This window comes from Pteronotus mesoamericanus, unplaced genomic scaffold (genome assembly GCF_021234165.1).
Source record: "Pteronotus mesoamericanus isolate MK-2021 breed Mesoamerican mustached bat unplaced genomic scaffold, CSHL_Meso_final contig_182, whole genome shotgun sequence".
NCBI lineage: Eukaryota > Metazoa > Chordata > Mammalia > Chiroptera > Mormoopidae > Pteronotus > Pteronotus mesoamericanus.
The window spans coordinates 12,980,299-13,003,463 of NW_026555078.1; the positions used below are offsets into that span (position 1 = coordinate 12,980,299).

The window sequence follows — 23,165 nt, forward strand, 5'->3', positions numbered from 1 at the left end:
TGACTCTATGTCATTCTGGAAAAGAAGAGAATTATGGAGGCAGTAAAAAGATCAATGATTGCCAGGAGTTGAGGTAGGGAAGAGAGAGACGAATAGGTAGAGCACAGGAGATTTTTAGGGAAGTGAAGATTCATTATAGTATGATAATAAATGATGGACACATGCCATTATATATTTGTCCAAACCCATAGACTGTATCGCTGAGAGTGAACCCTAATGTAAATGTGGACTTGGAGCGATGGTGATGTGTTAATGTAGGTTCACTGTTTGTAACAAATGTACTACCCTTTTGGAGGACAGGGGAGGCTATGCATGTATGGGGACAGGGTATATATGGTAACTCTCTGTATCTTCCTCTCAGTTTTGCTGGGAGCTTCAAACTGCTACAAAAAAGTCTTTAACATTTATAGATAGAGAGCAACTATTTTTTCAATGATCGAGGACGTGGCTTCTTCATTCTTTATAGTTAGTGGAAAAAGAAATCTGACTTGAAAGTTTATACCTTTAAGTATATAATGTTACTGACCTATTGGCTACGAGCTCATCTTGTTGGTTTACCAGTGAATCATCTACACATTCTTACCACTGCGACCAAAGGCATGTGACTGCAGCACTGCCGAGGGGTTAGGATGAGACAGGATAGTTTATGCTTTTTTTTCTTTGAAGGGAGTTAAGATGTGATCTTTATTTCATTCCAAGTCCATCATTCTCATCAAGCTTGCTGGTCCATTTAAAGTGGACAGAGGTCTTCTAATTCCCTGTTTGTGCTACATTTTTGAGTGTGTTATTTTTTTAGAGCCTCCTGATAAACAAACGTATCGTCAGAGTGGTGGGAGTTTTTATGGTCAGATGAGATGTCTCCAAATATCTTCCTTTTCTCTTTTCCCCTCCTAAAAGGAAAGCCTGCATTTAGAAAAATATGTAACTGTGAGAATTCTGAATCATCTTTCTCTGAAGAACTGCAGAAGTACAATACTCAGTGTTAGTCTTTTTAATACAAATAGGCACACTTGAAGAAAAGAACAAAAATTGTTGAAGGAAAAGAATAAAAATCCCATTAAAGATTTAGCCCTGACTGGTGTGGCTCAGTGGCTTGGGCGTCGCTCCGCAGACGGGAAGATCTCTGGTTGGATTCCTAGTCTGGGTGCAGGCCTGGGCTGCTGGCCAGGTCCCTGGTTGAGGGTGTGCAAGATGCAAACAATCAATGTTTATCTCACACATTGATGTTCCTCTCCCTCTCTTTCTCTCTCTCTACCCCTTTATGTAAAAATCAATCAATCAATCAATCTTAAAAAAAAGACACCCAGATTTAACGGTGCCCTCTGGACCCTCTAATAAAACTCAGTGTTGTTGCTATGATCTTAAGTGCATAAAAGACAGTCTGAATCCTGGAGCAGGGCACATGATAACTTTGTAGTTAAACTGCTTTTATGAAAAAAGAAAACAAGCCGTAAAGGGCAAAATAACTGTAATAGAAATTCATTGGCATGTGTTTTTCCCTTTTTTTGTGACTGCTTATACTGGGTCAGTTTTAATATAATTCTAAGTTGCTTGATCTAAGTAAATGGAAAAGAAATCCATTGTAGGCTTATACATATTAAAAAGGTAGTAAATGATTAAAGTTTATTATTAAGGTGTAAAAAAATGGCATCTAATTTCAATTCAGTTAGTTTTTAAAATGTTTCTCATTGAATATTATCTGGGTTTTCAGAAATTTAAAGTGCATTAATATATGTTTACTAAGTCTTAAGAGTTTATTTTCTTTCATCTTTTGTTTTAAACTAGGTAATGTAGAAAGTATGTTCAATATTCTGGGCTAGAATATAGCTGTGTGTTTACTTGTTTACTGATTCATGGTATAGAAGCAGCAGAAATAATATTCAAGATTAATGACATTTCTAGATTATATGGTGGAAATGCAGTAATTTGCTTAGCGTTGATCCTCAATACATCACTTTTGCTCCTCCAATGAAAATGATACAATATAAGTTCTTATTGACTGAATTTTCCAAGACTTACATATCCTCAGAGTAAAAGGAAAAATAAAAATAAAGAGAATTAGACAACATTTTAGACACCAAGTAGATCTACAATAAGGAATATATTATTTTGGAAAAGTGTTATGAATAACTGGCCAGATGTTGAAGGTGGATAGTGAGGAGTAAAGAATATTTTATTGCAAATTCCTAGGTATCCAAGAGAATTAGAGGTTCTTTTATTCAGCAAACTCATATTTGGAAACTTGGGTTTTTAAAAAACATAGTTGACTTTTAGAAGAATCATGTTTCTATAGGGTATGATTTCATGTACTAGAAATAGAAAACACAATTTGATTAATTAAAATTCAGCTTATTGATTTTTATTCCTTTAATGCCAAGTATAATTATTAATATCTATACTTATTATAAGAAATGAAGATGCAATATCTGTTAGTGTGAGAATGAGAGTAATTATTTACCATATTGCCCTTAAAGGGGAATGGAACTTGGTCACTGCCAGATTCTTTCTTTACAGGGTGTGGCAAGTAGGGGTGTTGGGCATGGTTATGAGTATAAGTATTCAAAATTGAGACCTGGAAGAGGCAAATTGCTCTGCATCACTTGGACAGGGAGATTTAGAAGCATGTGGGGAAGGTCCAGAAGCTGCAAAAAATCAACTAATTAGGCTGGGCAGGATGTAGGCGAACAGGGAAGAAGGGTAATTCCTTGTTGGTGGAGTTGCCCAGGGGAATTTATAGAACACCCAATGTTTGATGGAGATTTGATGAGTGTGAGTATACCTATATAGTCTTAGGTAAATCCTAGGTCACTCAGTGTTTTTGGTGTTTTGGGGTGAAAACAAAGAGGTTCAATATTCTGCTTACTGGTGAGCACTGGCATGTGAGTTAGCTTACTAGGAATCTGGGTTACATTAGGCTATAAGGTTTGATGGGGGGAAAAACTTGTGGGCCAAAAAGAACTAACAGTGTTATAGTTGGTCTGGCTTAGAGCTAAAAATGGTGAGTGAAACTTTATGATACTTGCATAGCCTCAAAATAATCCAGTAAAATATTTGTTAGTTACTTTAGTGGTTTTAACATACTGCCACGCATTCTTTGAAAATCTTTCTCTGGGAGGTGGAGCTTAATTTTTATCCTTTGAGTATGGGCTGGGCCTATTGACTCATTTAAAAAATAGTGTATGGAAAGGAAAGAATACTAACTTTATGGTAAAGAAATTTGGCAGACACCACCTTATCTCAATGGGGTGATCACGGTTATCGTCCCCAGTCCTGAGCTGCGTTGTAGGGAACATTGTGTTCCCTACAATGGGATGCGGTGAGAAGGGCACTAACCTCTGTTGCGTCCCTCCACTTCCAAGTTTTTGAACCCTGTTTAATCATGGGAAGACATCAGACAAACCCAAATTGAGGGACATTCTATAAAATACCTGACCTGAAGCTACCTGCAGAATCTCTTCAAAAATGTTGAGATCATAAAAACAAGGAAAGACTGAGAAACTTTGATGGATTGAAAAACTTTCACAGACTGGGATCTGCTCCATAGTACTCTGAATTGGATTTTGGTCTAAGAAAGAACATTTGATAGTTGAATAAAGACCATAGATTAGTGGTTTTGTAACAATGTTAATGTCTTAGTTTTCATAAACATACCATGGTCATATAAGATGTTAATTTTTGGGAACACTAGGTGAAGGATATGGTAACTTTAAGTTCTTTTTACAACTGTTCTGTAAACCTGAATTATTTCAAAAATAAAAAAATCAGAATAAACCCATTCACAAGATTTTTTTCCTAAAGAAAAGACTAAAATGATGACTTGTGAAAACAGTGAAGGGCTATTATCACTTTTACTTAAATCCTGAAATAAATATTTGTTTTCCAATATCTCTACACAATGATAATTGTTTTTCCAGAAAGAAAGACAACCTGGTGCTTGAGCAAATATGGCAATAATAAAGATGGAAGAAATCTGGGAAACTTACATAAATGTGATGAACAGAATTGGCCAATTGCAAAGTTAATTGTTACTCAGAGATTATAAAGGAATATTTATTTATCCATTCAACAACATATACTTACCACTTAAAATGTGCCAAGTACCGTGTTAAAAGTAAAATGGGATCATGACAGTCGAGGTTTTGGCCTTCTGAAGCTTATACCATAGTGACTCCAAAGCTTTTGTGTTACTCTTTGGAAATGAAATGTAAGCCTCTGGGTAAGCCAGGATTATTTTGAATGTCTATCAAAGTAAGTAAAATCAAGCATATAAACGAGTTAAACATTTTTAATGCATTTAATCAAAATAACGTATGCAAACACTTGGGAAATGTTAATATAACTTTCTAGCTTGTTTTAATGTAAAGTGTTATAGGATTTTAAGAATGTGAGTTTTGGAAATCATAAAAAAGGAACAGAAATGGATAAATTCCAGTTAGTAAAATGGAAAAATTTCTTCACTAGAGAATTTTCCAACAAGCCAAAATTGAATAGATTATGCATATAGAATTAAATATTATTACAACCTTTTCCTTACAATAAAGAACAAAAGCAAACATCAAAATCACTTGTTAACTACCTTAATGTATTGTGATTATAATACTTGATCAGTGTTAGCAGTTCAGTAATCATTATAGTTGTCTTTCATTGTACCTTTCAATGTTTTACAAGTATCAAATTATTTAGTCTTCATATCTGTCCTGTAAGCCTGATACTATGATTTCCACGTGGAGAGGCAGACAGCCTAAGTCAATGTCCTGTGTCTGTCACTAACTAGGTGAATGACCTAGTTGGATTGGGGAAGTGATTCCACTACTTGTACCCCAATTTCCCCCTCAATAAAATGGGCTTAGTAATAACTAATAGAATTATCATAAAGATTAAATGTTCTATTCAATATATATAATGTATTTCTTTAGTATATTTAAGGGGAAGCAGAATGCCCGGATATGGTAAAACTATAAAAGTTTTATTCTGTTGCTAAACTCAAACCAAAATTATTTTTCATGCTACTGATGTCTCTTTCCCCAATTGCTTTTTTTTAGTGGGAATAGGAGCCATGGCAGAGGGAGCTGTGCATTCATGGATAGGGGGCCATGGTTATTTTATATACACATATATTAGTAGCCCCTAGCACAGTGCCTGGCACATTATAAATGCATAGAGAAGTTATTTGGCGGATAAGTTAATGAAATTGAATATGATTGATTATTCTTACATCAAAACAGTTTTTAACACGCTCTGCTGTTTGCTTAAAAATCACTTTTCTGCTGATTGAGCCCCATAGATCCTGTTGGAAAAGACTTCTAGCAATTGGGCCTTTCTCAATTCGTATGGCTTCTACACATGTACCTTTTAAGTCTAAATGCTAGAACTATGAAAATTTTTTTTGAACAAATGGAATGTCTTTTAGGTGTAATGAAAGATTGTTCCAAGTATACATCTCCTTAAGTGTAATTTTAATATAGAAACAAACCCAAGCAAACACTTTTGTGGTTAACTTTTGAACTTTGTATTTTTAAAAGGTTTTCTTTTCCATTTTATTAATGAGAGAAAGATGTAGAAAAGAATGTCCTCCCACCCCGTATGAAGTATTTTTTGAAAAGCCAGTTATATGTTGTGATTAAATGTCATATATGTAATAATGATGCAGCAAGCATGTTTCTACTTTGATGAGATATTTTTTAAAGTTTGGAAAACCAGTGAGCTAGTTTTTAGTATTATATCTAAATAGTGGAGCAGAAAATATAACTTTTAAATACTTTTATTTCAGCAGGCAGTAAGTTTTGCTGGTTTCCAAGAAAACTGTTAGCTGTCTGCACTTTCTAATTATGTAACAGAATACCCAGAGATGGGAAAAATGGTGAAACTAAGGGGAACTAAGCGGCAATTGATTAGGAAGATCAGGAAATTGCTTCCATTTGATTCCACCTGAAATGTTCTTAGGATTTCAGTGAATGAGCAGGTGTTAATTCCTTTATATATTTTGTACAGTTTGTATTCATCTTCTTCAGCCTTTTCTTAGTAGGTCTGAGCAGTGTCTTTCAGTTTTAAATGAAGTTTGTTATAACACATATGTTCCCATCTCTTTTATTCTAGGCATTGAAGAAACAAGAAGCTAAAGCACATGAGGATGAGGGAGTAATGAAAAATAAGCTAAAACAAACTGAAACTGAGAAGAGTCAAGTAAGATTTTTAAAGTTATCTTTCAAAGAGTAATGCTGTTTGGGGGCCAGTGATAATTATTGAGTGCTTTAAGGCATTTGTTAGAACAGAGCAAAGCCTTTATGTATTGATGTAGAGTCACTTGGTTTGAAGGCTCTGCCACTTTGCTACTTGCTTTTAGAAACATGTACAGGTCATTTTCTACCTTTTCATCTGGCCACTCTCCTTTTATAGAGGTTAGTGAAACTTGACCATTCCTTAGTGGCGAATACTTGAAGAGCTTGCCTTTGCTGCAGGGTTAGGAAAGCCCTGTTGTTTAAACGCTAAGCATTTGGGATATATTCGTTTCCATTATAGAAGGTAGTCATAGTTAGCAGCCTAGAGGAAAAATTCTCTGTTATCATTAAATACTAAGGACTTTTGACATACAAGTTCTGTCCAGAAGATATCCAGCCATGTAATATGAAAAATAGAGACATTTATTGAAGAAGATACAAGATACAAGATACAAGAAACATTGTACATAGGACAATGATGCCTCAGTCTCCTTCAAAACAGGCACCTTGGGACCTCACGCAGTTCTCCCAGTCACCATGAGATGCCCTGTTTTATTTTCCTGAATCTCATCGATGGTCTAAAATTTCTTCCCTTTCAAAGGTGATTTTAGTTTTGGGAAAAGCCAGAGTTACAGGGCGCCAAATCTGGGCTGTAGGGGCACTGAGTCACCTGGGTGATTTGATGTTTTGCCAAAAAATTCTGCACGAGGTGTGATGCATGAGTGGGCATATTGTGGTGATGAAGCAGCCAATCACCAGTTGCCCATAGCTGCGGCCTTCTGAATCATCCGAATAGTTTTCGTGAAGGAATGTTCAAGCTTAGTGCAAAATTGGATGCAGATTCGTGGCTCTGCTCGCTCAGTGGTTTTGAATGCAACAGCCACAGAGTACACATGCGCACTCAACAGAGTCTGCTGCCTTCACTCACCAGCACTGTGGAGTCAACATTGTTCACACATGTGCATTCCAGCCCACTCTTCTTGGCTGCCAGGTTACATAGATATCACGCAGACCATTCTCATTATATTACCAAAGGCTGGACTCCTTCCGGACAGACCTAGTATATTCATGTCTATGACCCTGTGAGCCTAGGATGTTAGAATTAGAGAGGAATTCAGAGGCCACAAACTCTTCCTAGTTCAAAATGAGTGGATTTATGGATGAGCACAAGGTAATATATAATAAAGTGAAAATTTTCCTCTGATGTAATGTTCCTTACTTCATAATCGCTTTTGTAATATCTAAGACGACTTATTTTATTCTGCCAACCAATGCTAAGCTAAATCAGGTGCCCATGCTTCCTTTACTGTAAACATGGATGTCAGGTCGTCAGGCCTGCCCTTTGGGAATTAAGACGGCTGGTATTCTGTGGGGATCATGGCAGAAATGGACCTTGGTCGATTTTGAAACTATTTTGCCTGAAGTGTGATTCCTTTCTTCTTTATTTCTCCATAGAAACAAGAGTGCAGGGGAGAAAATATTTTGTGTAGACTCTGTGATTTTACATATACTTCCCTTTTAAAAATATAGCCTTTATTTTATGAGCCACATATATAATTTTTAAACAACATATAACTGGATTAAAAATTATTTTGAAATAGACTCATAAGCTGTTGTGAAACAAAATCTACAGATAGGTCACATGAGGCTTTCGCTGTTTTCCTCCATGGTAACATTTTGCACAATTGTGATTTAATATTAAAGTCAGGAAATTGATATTGGTACAGCCCACAGTTCTCATGCAGCTCTACGTGCACTGATTTTTGTGATGAGAGGGTGGGTGTGTGTAGTTCTATACAGTTTTATGTCATGAAGAGATTCACGTCACTGCCCCAAGGTCAAGATGCAGAACTGTCCCATCGGCACAGTGCTCCCTCACGCTGCTCTTTGGTAGCAATTCCTCCCGCGCGTCCAAGTTTTGAAGGACTAACATATTGATAGTAGGAAGATGAGAAGAACGAGTGTTTGGTAAAGTAGCATATGCCCTGCTATGCAGTTAAGTCTTTCAGACAGAAAGTTATCTCTGGTAATAAAATGCTCTCATTCTGGTATCGACCCCCTTTCTAAGTTCTTTAATGCAGTTAAGGGGAAGATAAAAACTACCCTGAGTCTGCTGGGTCTTGAGTGCCATCAGCTCAGAATAACCCTTACGTCAAAAAGGCATATTTTGGGGTGGCATCTCTGTTCCCCCTCCTTCCTGTTATATTTTTCAACTGAAAGTAGCCTATGCACATTCAGTCTTTGCAGAGTGTTTAGTCACCTCATGGGCACATATTTTGTGGCTGTTTATCTAATAGCAGTATTACTCAAGCAATTTTAAACATCTTATTCTGAACTGAGATATTTTACAATTTTAGGAATGTTATGGATATTGGAAATATTAGGAATATAAGAATACATAAATTCATCATTTGGGTGAAATATACTTTGAGTCACTGGGTCTCTGAAGTTTTTATTCTAATTTAGTTCATATGCTGCTACAGGTACTAACTTAAAGTCAAAGTTACTTTAGAACTTAGGTTAAAATGACTTAGAACTGGAAGGAATCTCAGAGATAGTTTAATATAAAAATCCTTACTTTAGAGGTAACAGAAAGGAGGCCTAAGAAAAAGAGATGTAAACAAGGTCTTCGCCACGATGGAACTGACGAGAACCCAGCCCTCCTGAGGTCTGGTTCAGTTTGCTTTGTGTTACGCAGTCAGCATTATCTCAGTGGAAGCATTAATACGTGTTTATAGCAAGATATTTATCCTTTTATGTTACCTTCTGAAAACTTTCCCACTTTTCTCTCTTAAACTCTCCCCATACAATTTAGTTAACTTGTGTCTCATGGGACAATTTTTGTTATCCTTTGTTGAAATTCTAGCTTGAACAGGAACTGGAGCTATCGCGAAGGTTATTGAATCAGTCAGAAGGCAGCAGAGAAACACTTTTGCATCAGGTAAGTCTATGCAGGCTACGATAAGCTGCTTTTATATTAAGTCAGGATTGAGTCTTCTTCTCTAATAAGTGTCTTTGTGAAAGGAAAAACCCGGGTCTAGAATCGTTTTTTCCTAACGAATGTATATCAGCATACATAAGTAAAAGATGAAATCCTTTCAGGAAGATTCAGAGAAAGCTAGTGAAAACACCAGCCCAAGTTTCCACTGTGACTGTATCTTGCTGATGCTGCTCCAATTTAGGACTTATCTCCCCTAGCATAGCCGGTGTACAAGTGAGAATGGGTGTGCAAGATAAAGTTTTCCCAGAGGCTTAATTTTCTTCAAGGAGGCACTGGAGAGGGAAAGAGAAAGTAAAATAAAATACAACAGACTTCAGTTTACTTTGAATGCATATAAATTCATATTTTCAAGATGCCGCCTGCCCCTTTTTAACCAAAACTAAGGCTTTCTCACAGCATAATATTTTGCAGCCCATTAGCCCATAGTGGGAGTTTGGTGCCTCTGATATTTAACGTTCTGTATCTTGAAATAGCCATCTCACAGTCGTTGGATAGGGGCTTGTGGCTTTCTAACTGCCTCTCTGCCTGTATTTAATATAAAATGCATTTGTACCTTCCTCTGTTTTGAGGTGTGGATTGCATAACTCACTACATAATATGTTAGGGAGGCAAAGATGTCAGAAATCATATAGATGTTTAGAAGGAATATTACATTTTGACAATTAGTGCTGAAAATACACCACAGCACCTGTTTTACAAAACCTTTAAAAATGCTCCTCGGCTTTGTTCTGCAGCCAGTGGTCCGTTGGAATTACTGTTGGCAGAATTCAGACTTTCTTTTTTGGTAGTTTATATTTGTATTTAATTTCACTCTGATTTTTTTTTGGAACTCTTGAGTTGTACTTTATTTATAATGTCATCTTTTTGAAGTAAGAGGTTTCTGTGTTTGGGTTGTCATTATGACTTTAGCAAAGTCTTTTTGCCATTGCTAAGTTTTTAAATGGACAATGGGGATATATATACCTGCTATGTGCTAGGCGATTTGCTAGTCTCTAGAAATACAGAGATGAATAAAATAGTTCTTGACCTCGAGGAGTTTATAGTTTATTCAATAGTGTTTATTGCTTATTCATGTGGAGCAGTACTTTGACATCAAAGTGCACTAGCTCATGATCATTTTTCTTCAGTTTACCAATCAGTGGGCCATGTTCACATGAAAGAAACTAAGTAAAAAATATGAAAACATATAGTACTTTATTGGAGGTGGTTTGGTTTAATAGTAGTAGAATGAACTGAGGTTCAAATAAAGGATTTTTAAAATGTGATCTACTTCTTTGTCACAGTAGACACAGAGAAGGGGAAAAGACATTCGCTCTTTGTGGAAAGAGTGGGAGGAATAAAGAAATGGAGCAAGAGATTAACCCAGGGTGCTTGGCGTGGCCAGGAGATGAACTTGGCTTCCACTGGTGCTCGCAGCAGCCCAGGAGAAGTAAATATTTTCCCTAGGACAATAATTTATAGTAACTCGAGAGCTCAATTATTCTTTTTTTTTTTTTAACTTTTAAAACTTACAGAAGTTTAATTTTTATTCTATGTATTTAGGTAGAAGAACTCCGTACACAACTTATGAAAGCAGAAGGCGATCGAAAGGGTTTACAACATCAAGTATCTCAGGTTTCCAAGCAGCACTCAAACCATCAGGATGAACAAGGAGACGACTGGAGGTTTAGGAGAGGTATCATTCTGATTTGTAAATATCTAGGGTTTTTGCTCTTTCCTAAATACTTCCCATTTTCAGAATCTCATTCCTTTACTTGTGCTTTTGTCATCTTATCTATTTCTTGATTTACCACAAGGTTTTCAAACAATGTAGCATCCATTTTTTTAAAAAACAGACTTTATTTTTTAGTGTTGTGTTTATAGCAATGCTGAGCAGAATGTACAGAGATTTCCCATATATGCTCTGCTCCCACACACGCATAGCCTCCCCCATTATCAACATCCCCTTAAGAGTGATATGTTTGTTATAACTGATGCATCATATCATCCAAAGTCCATAGTTTACACTTAGGGTTCACTCTTGGTGTTGTGCATTCTATAGGATGGACAAATACATAATGGCATCTATTTACCATTACACTGTCAAAGGGTAGTTTCAGTACCCTGAGGATTTTCTGTATTCCACGTATTTATCTCTTTCTCCTCCTTAATACCTGACAACCACTGATCTGTTATTTCCAGTTTTGCCTTTTCACAATCGCATATAGTTGGAATCCTATGGTATATAATCCTTCAGATTGGCTTCTTTTGCTTAATAATATACCTTTAAGTTTCTTTTATGTATTTTCATGACTTGGTAGCTCTCTTTCTCCCTCTCTTTTTTAAACATTGTCTGAATGCATGACGGTTTATCTATTAACCTACTGAAGGCAGCTGGGTAGCTTCCAAGGTTTGGCAATTATGAGTAAACTAAACACCTGTGTGCAGACTTTTGCGTCGATGGTGTTTGTCTTCTCTGAGTAAACACTAAAGAGTGTGATTAATGAATTATATGATAGGAATATGTTTAGTTTTGTGAGAATCTTCCAAACTGTCTATCAGAGTGGCTGTACCATTTTTCATTCTCTTCAGCAATGAGGCTTCCTGTTGTCTCACGTCCTTGTCAGCATTTGCTGTCCTCAGTTTCCTGGATTTTAGTCATTCTAATAGGTTTGTAGTGGCATCTCATTGTTGTTTTAATTCGCATTTCCCGGATAACAAGTGATGTGGAGCATCTTTATCAGGCTTACTTGCCATCTCGATATCTTCTTTGGTGAGGTATCTGTTTAGGTCTTTGCTCCATTTTTTTTTTTTTTTTTTGTCGTGTTAAATGTTTTCTTGTGGAGTTTTAAGAGCCTCATATATTTTGAATAACAATCTTTTATTAGATATGTCTTTGCAAATAATTTCTCACAGCCTGTGGCTTCTCTTTTCATTCTCTTAATGTCTTTTGCAGAGCTGAAAATTTTACTTTTAACGAAGTCCAGCTTATCAGTTATTTGTTTTATAGATTGTGACTTTGGTGTTGCATCTAAAAAGTTATTGCCATTTATTGGTGACCCATTTATTTTTCCTGCTTTCTAAGCGTTTTATAATTTGGTGTTTTACATTGAGCTCTGTGATCCATTTGAATTAATTTTTGTGGAAGGTGTAAGGGTTAAGTCTAAATTCATGTTTTAGCATGGGGGTATCCAGTTGTTCCAGCACTATTTGTTGAAAACCTGTCTTTTCTCCATTGTATTGCTTTTGCTGTTTCCAGCCCTACAGATGGAGTTGCTCATTGGACATCTCTATGTGTTGTTTCACATTTGCTCAGTCAACACATTTAAATCTGAATTCATTCTTTCCTCAAAACCTGTTTTTGTTTCCTGTCTCTGTTGATGCCATTATTTTTATCCAGCTATCAAAGCCTAAAATACAAAGAAAATTCAAAACTACTTCTTCTCCCCTCCATCTAATTTGCCCTGATACCCTATTTATAGATCCTGATATCTCTTAAAATTTCCCTATCCTCTTTTTTATTCCTAGTACCCCAGTTTAGGCTTCATGTCAAATAAAATACCCTCTTAATTTGTCTTATTCCATGTCTGCTGTTATCGGTCTTCTATACTGCAACCACGGGGACCCTTCTAAGACACGAGCCATTCCATTTACTCTCTTATTAAAATCTGCCATTATAATTCATTAGGTTCTAATTACATGCAAGACATTGTGCTACTCATTTATGTAGTCTCCTTTAGTTCTTACAGCTACTCTATGAGAAAAGTACTATTTTTGTTTCTGTTTTAATGATTAAAAAAAAAAAAGTCCTAAGGAGCAGATTGAGTACCTTGCCTAAGGTCACAGTGTTGGGAAGTAGCAGACCCAAGTGGTTTTTTCCCCGAACTTGAGCTCTTAACTGCCATCCTTTACTGACCCATTACTGTTTGTAGCAAGTGTTCTCCAGAATGGTGTGTAAGAGGAGAAAATTACTCTGGGTGTAGGAGGAGGGTGCTTGTAACATTATTTCTATTTTGTACATCATGTTTTAAGTATTTAAATTTTGTTAGTGCTTCCTAATATATGTAGTATGTGTGTATATCTATATATTTACATATAGCCATGCTAATATTTTATATGCATCTATATTATAAAACAGAAAAACGTTCTATATGTCTCTATACCAAATATATAGTACACTTCATAAAGTATATATATGCATTTATATGTGTATCCATACGTATTATCTCCATATTTTATATATGTATTCATACTAATGTTATTATATATGTGTATATACTAATGTTATATATATTAGGAAACGTATCTATATATAAATAGATATACACTATAGAGATATATATGTTATATGCACACAAATATACATATAGATTTATAAAATAAAATGTTTATTAAATGCATATGTATATTTATAAAATGAACAAATACATTTACACTTAAACAAATATGCACATTTTTAGGTTGTAGACCTAGCAGGGATGGGCAAAGTACGACCCATGGGCCAAATCCAGACTTTTGCAAATAAACTTTATTGGAATATTGCTACTTCCATTCATTTATGCGCTGTATAGGTTGCTTTGCAATACAATGGCAGAGTTGAGTAGTTGTGACAGTCAGTGGTCTATGGCTAAAATATTTACTATTTAACCCTTTACAGAAAACATTTGCTAATTCCTGATCTGTAGGATAATTTCTAAGCTCCGTAGCAATGTATAACCTCCCTGTTGACCCCGTTTCCCTCCCTCATATGTGTGAGCTACATAAAACTACTGCGTGTGCAGTTACCTAAACGCTAAATCTGATTTTGTTATCTTGGTACTTTATGCCATTTCCTTCCCTTGAAATACCGCCCTGACTGTATCATTTGCTTGGTGGAATTTTGTATCCATTCTTTAAGTCTGCTTAGTTCCTAATTCTTCCTACCTCAGTTTCTTACCAAGATAATCACTCTATTTCTTGTACTATTTCTGTATAATAACCATTGTGCTATTCAGGAATATCTATGAGAGGGAACCCCAAAAAACCAAGAATTATCTTCTGGAGGGTAGGCCCCTTGTAGTATAGGCTGCCCCCACTAGGTTAATTGTTCTAGAAACCCACCTGTATCAGTGAACCAGCTGGTGTTGTGAGAGGCTGCATTTGGCTTCAGTGAATTTTTTTTTAAGACTTTCAGTGTGTTTTCCTAGTTCATGATGGGTGACTTAGGAGCACACCCGCCCATACCACACTGAGTGTTTAGCAATTTTTGACCAAAAACAGCATGATCCCCATATCCCACCCTCCCTACTCACCTGATCTGACCCCAAGCGACATTTTTTTTTTTTTGTTTCCCTGGATGAAAAAAGTCCTCAAAGGGAAATGTTTTGCTGTTGTGGGAGAGGTGAAACAAAAAACAGCAGAAGCACTAAAAAGCATCAAAATCAACGGGTTCAAAAACCATTTTGTGCAGTGGGAAAAAAAATGTCGTGATAGGTGTCCTGAATCAAATGGAGAGTACTTTTAAGGTGATTGAAGTTTAAACATGTAAGAATAAATACACAACTTTTTAAAAATAAATTCCATTTTTTTGCTCCCCTCTCCATATGTAGTATCTGTGAGTATTCTTGTCATGCTCTGAAAATGCCATGCACCTTCCATCCAAGGTACATTTGATATTTTAAATACTTTGATATTTCTAAAATTGTAGTGTGTCTTAAAAATGATCTGTATATTTGGGTTGGTAGTGTTTCATTTCATCTTTTCTTTTCTTGAAAGCAAACTACTGGGAAAACAGTAGTTTAAAATTTATATGTTCCAATTTTTGGCATCTTAGATTCAAGGAAGTACTCTATGTCTGTTTCTGTTCTCGGAGTGCAAGCTCCTTGAGAAAGGGTTTTTGTGTTATCTCTGAAGAAGATGATATTAAAAGGTGTTGTGCATCAGAGACCAAATGTCATCAGACCAAATGTCTCATGTTGAGTTAAATACTAGCTCAATTTTTTTGTTCATGGATGTAATTTCAGATAGTAGTCTCCAGAATTAGTAAGTTTGTGGTCATGCACAATCAGAGATTTCATGGCATCATGTGTTTATGTGGTAAGAAAAGTATTTTGCTGTGTGAACTACCCTGTAACCTCAGTTGGGAGTAGCTTAGTTGAAAATTCTTTTAGTATTTTTGTTAGATTTTGAAGGTAATGTAAGGATGTAAGGAAAGTTAAAGGAAAAAAATGTGTAGGAGTTTTTGAAATAAAATGTATTAGAAATCATATAACATTTTGCTTTAGTGTCAAAGTGAAATAATATTGTAGAAAACTGCATGAGATTTGAAACAATAAAATGGCAAAATATGAAGCCTGTTGAATGATAGTGTTAATAAGCAGATAATGTTAGCTGGGATATTAAGACATCAAGGCTTTGTACCATTTGAAAGTACATTCTCCTGTGAATAAACAACAACCATCAAGCTTTACATTTTTCTCTTTCAAGGCATTGAGCGGGAAAAGGAGGATCTGGAGAAGCAGATGTCAGATTTGAGAGTACAGCTGAACTTCAGTGCAATGGCCTCCGAGTTAGAAGAAGTGAAGCGGTGCATGGAGCGAAAAGACAAGGAGAAGGCACATTTGGCAGCGCAAATAGAGGTGACTTTGCTATTTTTAATTTGTACTCAAAGGACTTCAGTTTTGTTATAGAACTGCTTAATGAAATTTTAATATGAAGATTGTGATATTTTATGAACTGCAGTTTGGGTATAGATAATGTAAAGTTATTTAGATGGCGGATTATATATAGAAATTTCTATGGATTTATTTCTCTTTCATTTGACCTTAAAGCCAGGAAGCTATTAAACTTGAAAATATTTTTGTTCTAGTAGCAATTGAGTCCTTCCTACAGACGGAAAGGACCGTTCTTCTGAAGGAACAGTGAATTATCATTTATTTTTGGGGTGGAAGTGGCAGAATTCTCAGCATAAAGGTATTATTGCTGTTTCTTCTTTGGAATCATAAAAGTTTTCAAATGTCTAGCTGTTCTGCATGAGGCAGAGTTGTGATGCCTGTATTTAGAGTTGCATAAAAATTGTGGGTGATGTAACCATGAGTGAAGTGCAACTAGGTAGCTACTGTTTTCTGCTCACCTTTTATCTAGCACAGATGGGGTAATTATCAGAAAATATTAAAAATCAAAGGAGAGAACTTCATAAAAAGGAAATAGCTTAATTTCAATTATCATTATGCAAATTAGATCAAACATAGATGACACATTCAGAAAGAGATATGTGTCAGTCCTCCTCTGTATGTTTTTATTAGTGAAGCTGTGTTCTAGTTGTAATAAGTACCCACATTTGAAGAAGTTCCTAAATTATAATGAAAAGTAGAAAATTGGTGTTAAGTGCATCTAACTTTATATAATCCAAAGGAAATGCTTAATGCGACTCTAGTTGAGTTTTTCTTTCATCTTGTCAGTGCATCATTGATGGAAAATATATTTTAGATTAAGTTCAAGATTCAGATTGTAAAGATAATGACATATTGACATACTCTTTACAAAGCCCTTTATATGTTTAGTAATTACCTATCAGAAATATTCTCAGAGCAGTTGCAATTGTAGGACTTTTAAAGTTTGCTTCATGGATATTATTTTAGTCCTTGCTTCTGCTGACAGAAGTGCTAAAATGATTATTTTAAAGTATTTTTAAAAAAACATTGTTAATAAATAGCAAAGGTAGAAAAATCCCTTTGCTATGCTGTTTATAACCACATGTCTGTCCTCCTTCCCTCCCTCCCTCCCTTCCTTCCCATTGTTTTTTTTTCCATTTATCATTTGTGGAATAAATTGAAAAGGATCTCAAATATGTAGGCATTTAAAAAATTACTTATAATAACCTAGTAATGCTCTCATTCAAAGAGCCTGACTTTCTCCTTGCCCTTACTTGATAGTTCTTTCACATTGTCACATGGGCTGGGGAAGAGTTGGAATTCTCTTGTGTTAGTTTGGATTAGTTGTGTAGGTTTGAATGTCAAAGACAATTGGAGAAAGAAGTTGAACATTTACTCACAAATCAAATACTTAGTGACTGTTTATCATGTGCCAGGCACCATTTTAGGTTCTTGTGACATAACAGTGAACAAAAACTGAGCAGATTTCCCTGTCCCTATGCAGGCGACATTTTAAAATTGGTGCAGAAAATTCTTTGAGTTCGTCTCAAGTCTAATTCAGATTCCTTTTGAATGATGAAATATTTTTCTCCCAGTTGCCTTTGAAAAAGATAATCACAAAAAGACATCATTCATCCTGGAAGAAATTTTAATTAACCAGTTTTATTTATTTTCTGATTTTCTTATTTTTAAAAATATAATAATTAACAAGTTTATATCAATTGTTTTAAATTTAGTGAAATTTCTGATTGTGGCTTATTTATTTTTCATACCTTGTACAGGCCCATTGAATATCTTTATTTCTAGGCTATTCCTCAAGTGAAATGTAGTGTAGACTTGGTGAGAGATATAAGTCATCGATTACTCAATTTAACCTCTAACAGTTGGAAATTTTATTGAAATTTAATTGAAAAGCATTTAGCCTCTCTTTAATTGTTAGAAAGTTTTAGGTAGTAAGTGGTATTGCCTTATACATTCTATAAAAAATTGAAATTAATCTTTTTTAGCTTTTTTTGAGATCAAATATAAATAAGAAAAGATGCACAAAATGAGATTATTGGTCAGTCCCATTAACATTTATATGGTCACATTTCTTATTGTTTTTTCGATTATTGTCTTTCTTCTTGACTTTGTAACATTTCTCCTGCAGAACATCATACATAGTCTTGCCAGCTCATTTTGTTTCTTAAAATTCCCAAATCCCATCTGTTTTTCCTTTGTTCCAGTTATTAATTGTTTCTGTAATGTCTTCTTTTGTGCAAATCCTTAACCTTCTTCCTGAAGCCTTCTTGGATTATATCTGTTGCGAGTTATAATCCTTCCTTCTGAGCCATCCTTTACCCACATCACTAATGTTCTTATGGCACCTTTTTCACATTGTCTTAAAGTAATTTGGGTGTATTTCTTTAAGATTTCTAAGTGGGTTGAAATAAAGGAGAAAGAGGCTGACGAAAGCTGCCGTGTCATCGAGACAAATCCAACTTTGACATCCTCACCTTAGTGAAGACATCATGTTTCAAAGTTTTGTCTTCAATCTGGAAACTTGAATTTTCTGTGACCTAGAATGAAGGTGACCTCTCATATTAACAATGAAACTCACAAGAGGTTAAGAGATAAGAGTGCCAGTTCGCCTTGACCATGTAGGAGACCTATATGGATATTTCAACACTCTTCTCCAATGCAAAGCACCAGTCTTCCAGTTTTGTATACCGAGGTTTTGGAAAGCTGCTGATGAACACAGGATCGGAGAATAATGATGGCTAATGGACTGTTTGCTCCTGGATGTGGCAAGGCTTCCCCACCCTCCGTCTCTCTTTAACAGTGTTCTGGTAAACAAACTCGTCACCAGATTCTGTCTTTATTTCTGGAATGTGTTGATTTGACTTTTTTTCTTTTTTTTTTGTCTTTCTAACAATCTTTCATTCTGACACTTTGTGTTTACATTTTCTTTTGATAGTGGTGCTGTGCACAGATTTTGCTCTAGGCCAATTACCAGTATGAGTTGATGTCACAATTTAAACTTGTGGCATTCTGGGAGCCACCTGAATTAAAGACATATCTCTTTTCAGATCATAGATGACTGTGGGTTAAGAACCAGCTTTTACCTCTGTATCCCTTTGTGCCCCGCTTCAATGTCTTATCCATATTAGGCACTGAATTAATGTTTGTTGACTGAAATAAAATATTGTAGAACTTTTTAAAAAAGGTTTATTTAATTCTTATGTGAGATAGAGGAGAAGGCAGAGAGAGAGAAACATCAATTGGCCGTGTCCTGCATCGGGGATCAAACCCGCAGCTGATGCATGTGTCCTGACTGGGAATTGAGCCAACGACCTTTCGGTTATGGGACAATGCTCCAACCAACCGAGCCACACCAGCGAGGGCTGCAAAACCATATTTTTATGGTTATATTTTATGACTAACATTGTTGTCCAGTCATTCCTTAAAAGCACATTAATTTCTGAAAATGTTGTCAGTATTCAAGGGGACCTTTCCTGCTTCTCGCTAATTGCATTGATTTTTGTTGATCCAGAATATATATTTTAAGCAGTTATTTTACACTGGGGGAAAAACAGTGAAAATAGTTTGTAAAAAACCCAAAATGGAAGCTACATTTGAGTTTGCATAATTTACCTTTCAAATTGTATCTAAGATTTTAAATTTGTATATGCATAGAAAATACTAAGTGCATTTTTTTTTCTTCTTATAAACCTGAGTTGAACCTCATTAACCTTGATAGGCTATTTGTATTCATAAGAATTTCAAGCATCCTTGATCAATGATTCCCCCTGATTTAATCTCAGTCTCCATCTTCCATCAATTTACTCTTCTTGAAAAAAAAATTTGACTTTTAAATTCAATGAAGAACTTCAAAGAAAAAAAAAACCAAGGTGCTGTACATAATTTAGATTAAATGTTGAAAGTGATAATTGAGTGACAGCTGACATGATTATTCATTAGCATAAACTTGGGGCTTAATGCCAGAATTTACTTTTAAAAAGAGTAAGGATAGTAGAAAATAGGAATGGTAATCGATAATACCTTTTTTTTTTTTATGATTAGCACAATAGAAGCTGAAGGAAGTTTCCTTTTACTTTGCTTTTAGGATAAACTCTTCTTGCTTTTCATATATAAAGCTGGCCACTTTACTATACAATAATGTCCTCTTCAATACAACCGTTAAACCCTTCTTAAAGACCTATATCGTCTTAGCTATCTTAATTACGCTGTCTGTAATTTCCTATTGCACTTCATTTTATCTTAATAATTTCTTCCTTATCCAGGTGCATGTTGTAAAATAAGGTATTATCAGAGTACTAAGTAATTTTAATCAGATTTTAAACAGATGACAAAGAAAACAAATGTTGGCAGCCATACTTTATAGTCAGAGGCTAAATTTGTCAAATCTAGCGGAGTAGAGGTCTTCCTGCTAATACAATATAGTGAGTTAAGTCTGGATACTGATTCACTCCCCACTTTCTGGTTTTTGTTGTTGTTTACTTTTCTTTATTAGGTTAGTGAGTTGGCTGGAGTAGTTCTGTGAACCCTATTTTGCCTGCAGTGTGCAGTCACTTCTCAGAGGGTGCAGCCTTGCGTATGAGCTCAGTCTCCATGGCCAGCAGGGATGATTGTGGTTTTAGCTGATTCTTTTTGATTGTCCAGTCCTCTGATCTCCCAATTAAGCTTCTGAATTTGTTACTAAATACAAGTTGGGTTTGGCTGCTTGCTCCCACTCACATAGGCAAATTTTGGAGGCAGGGGTCTGGTAAGAGAAGGAAGGGGGCGTCTTTTAGTCAAAAGCTACACAATCTGGGAGGATGGCAGGCTCCTCCCTCAAAGCCCATCCCCTCCGGAAACCACAGAGGAAAACCCAGCCACCCTGTGCCAACCTGTCCCAGGCTGCGCCCACAGTTCCTCCTCCCAGGCAAAGGGCTGTCCTTTGGGAATTGCAGGCCGACGCGGAGTCGTCCTTCGAGCAGCCTGGTCCCTGTCCGGCCTCAGGCTCCCTCCTTTGCAGAGCCGCCCGTGGCCGTGCCGCTTCCAGGGTCAGCTGGTCCCGCAACGCCACAGCCCACACGTATGCGTGGTGTGTGTGGGGAGACAGAGACAGAGACAGAGACAGAGAGACCCTCTCTACCTTCCCTGGGTGTATGTAAGCCTCTCCTCTGGGTCAGGCTGGGTGCTCAAACTTCCACATGCTTGTTTCAACCAAGTCCACAAGGGCTCCAATTTCTCCACATCTTTACTAATACTATTTTCTGTTTTGTTTTGTTTTTGTTTTTAAAGTTTCTTTTAGGCATCCTAATGTGTGTGAGGTTGTATTTCAAGGGATCATTATTTTTATTTGAAACAGTGTTTACTTAAAAAAAATAGGGCTCTTTTTCCTCATTTAGCCTTCCTTAGTTTCTCTTTCCCCCTCCTGTCTTAAATAGAAAAACTGATTTCTTCCAAGTGTACAAGGTTGTTTTGTCATCTAAAATAATGCGTATGATTTGTTTTAAATGAACTGTAATGCTCTGTAACAGCGCTTTTCACCCTGTGTGCTGCAAGGATTTTTAAAACATGCAATACCTAACTCTTCAGTCAGGAGCACTGACCTCTTTTCCCTTAGATTATCAGGTAGATAATGATGGGAGCCAACTCGACAACAAGCATCCAGTGTGAAAGAATCAAAATTATCCCTTTTGTAGGTCAGATTGGCAAAAAATATCTTTTTTGGTGTGCTGCAGAATTTTAGTAATTAGTTTATGTGTGCCATGAGATGAAAAAGGTTGGAAATTGCTGTTCTATAATGATGTAGAGCCATAATATTTAAGTGACAGCTTCTTCTCTTCATTATATGTCATGTAATTAGAAATAAAGTAGTATTCCTTTAGTTGAACTATGTAATTTACCTTCGTCTTGTCAGTTGCCATCACAGTTGGTAAGGCACAGGTGCCTGTCTTTCATTGATACCTGCTCTGGGCTATTGCAGTTCCTAGCAAATGTGGAACCGCAGGGTGTCCATCTCTCTGGAAAGAGGTCCCAAATACCCATCTGCTTCAAGTAGAGTAGTTTTATCCTATTTATATTTAAATTTTCTCCTCTTAAAGTGTCTACTTTATTTAAATATCAGAGTTTCAGAGTTAAAATTACCAGTCTATTAGAGTGTGAGACAAATTAAGAAAACACAAGTGGACTTTGAGATATGTGTGCCAGGGTCAGAATTTCCCTAGTGTGTTGCTGGGGTCTAGATGCTAATTATATGCCCTTGTGTTTTAAGTTAAACACTCTGAAGAAACGTGTATTTTGAAATGTTCCTTGTAGTGAACATTATGGCTAATGAAACAGGAGTTAAAATTTTATTTCTTCACAAAGAGATGAATGCATTTAATTAATTGAACATTATTTTCCGTACTTTGCTTATGCTTAGTATTATGTTTCATTAAAAAGTACAAGGAAACCATAGTTATATGAGGCAGATATGTTCTCACAGGATTTGTAGAGAAATAATTATTTTTAATCATTGAGAAAGGCTGAAGAACCTATTATTTGAAATTAATATTCTTTGTGTGTCCCTGCTTCATTTAGCAAAAAAAAAAAAAAAAGAAAAAAGAAAAAAAGAAAAAAAATGCTCACGTGGTCAAAATTGGTATGATTGAAAAGACAGAAGGTAATTTTTAAAGGGAGAACATTTGTGACTTGATCACTGCTGCATTTTATGTGGCTGGTCCCTCACTAATTAAGGGTTTGAATCAGCTTTAAAGACCACTAATAGGCATTTTGCATGGGTTTAAAATAATTGACTCACAAATTTGAAGTATATGTTTTACTTTTAACCAATAATGACTTAAAAAAAAGTTTTAAGTAGGGTGACCCCAATCAGTCATGGCCTAATTTAGCTGCATGTAGGAATATTTTGGGGCTACCACACTTGTTTTGATTGATTTGAGCTCTTTTAGTTAAAGAGACTAAGTTGCCTTAGTTCTTCTGACTGTGGAAAATTGATTAGTTATCCTCTCAGTATCAGTTCATAAAGCACCTAAATTATACCAAAATGAATGAGTTCATCAAAACATGCAAGAATATATCAAGCTAATTTCCCAATAGAGGTGAGTGGGACATGGCTTAATTAAGAATCTGAGGATTTCAGGTGAAATCCTATTACATCTGTTAGTTCTTTTGTTTACTCAGTAAAAGCAAAACTTTATAACATCAGTTAGCTTTTAGTGTGGGAGATAGGACTGCTCTAGGTATGTTATGCAGTAATTGTTTATATTATTGGCAGATGCGGTCTCTAAGAAAGGATACGTAAAGGGGGAGATTCACTACAGAACGAAATAAATTATATCTGAA

At 35.8% G+C, this 23,165-nt stretch overlaps 1 protein-coding gene across 1 annotated transcript in view; it reads left to right on the forward strand.

The window, feature by feature from the left end:
* The window catches only part of CEP128 (centrosomal protein 128), a 336,595-nt gene that overhangs the window by 68,920 nt on the left and 244,510 nt on the right, over positions 1-23,165 (forward strand). The window contains exons 10-13 of the mRNA XM_054567190.1: positions 6,097-6,183; positions 9,085-9,159; positions 10,762-10,894; positions 15,664-15,815. Of these exons, the coding sequence (XP_054423165.1) occupies positions 6,097-6,183; positions 9,085-9,159; positions 10,762-10,894; positions 15,664-15,815 (447 nt within the window). The remainder of the gene's footprint in view (positions 1-6,096; positions 6,184-9,084; positions 9,160-10,761; positions 10,895-15,663; positions 15,816-23,165) is intronic.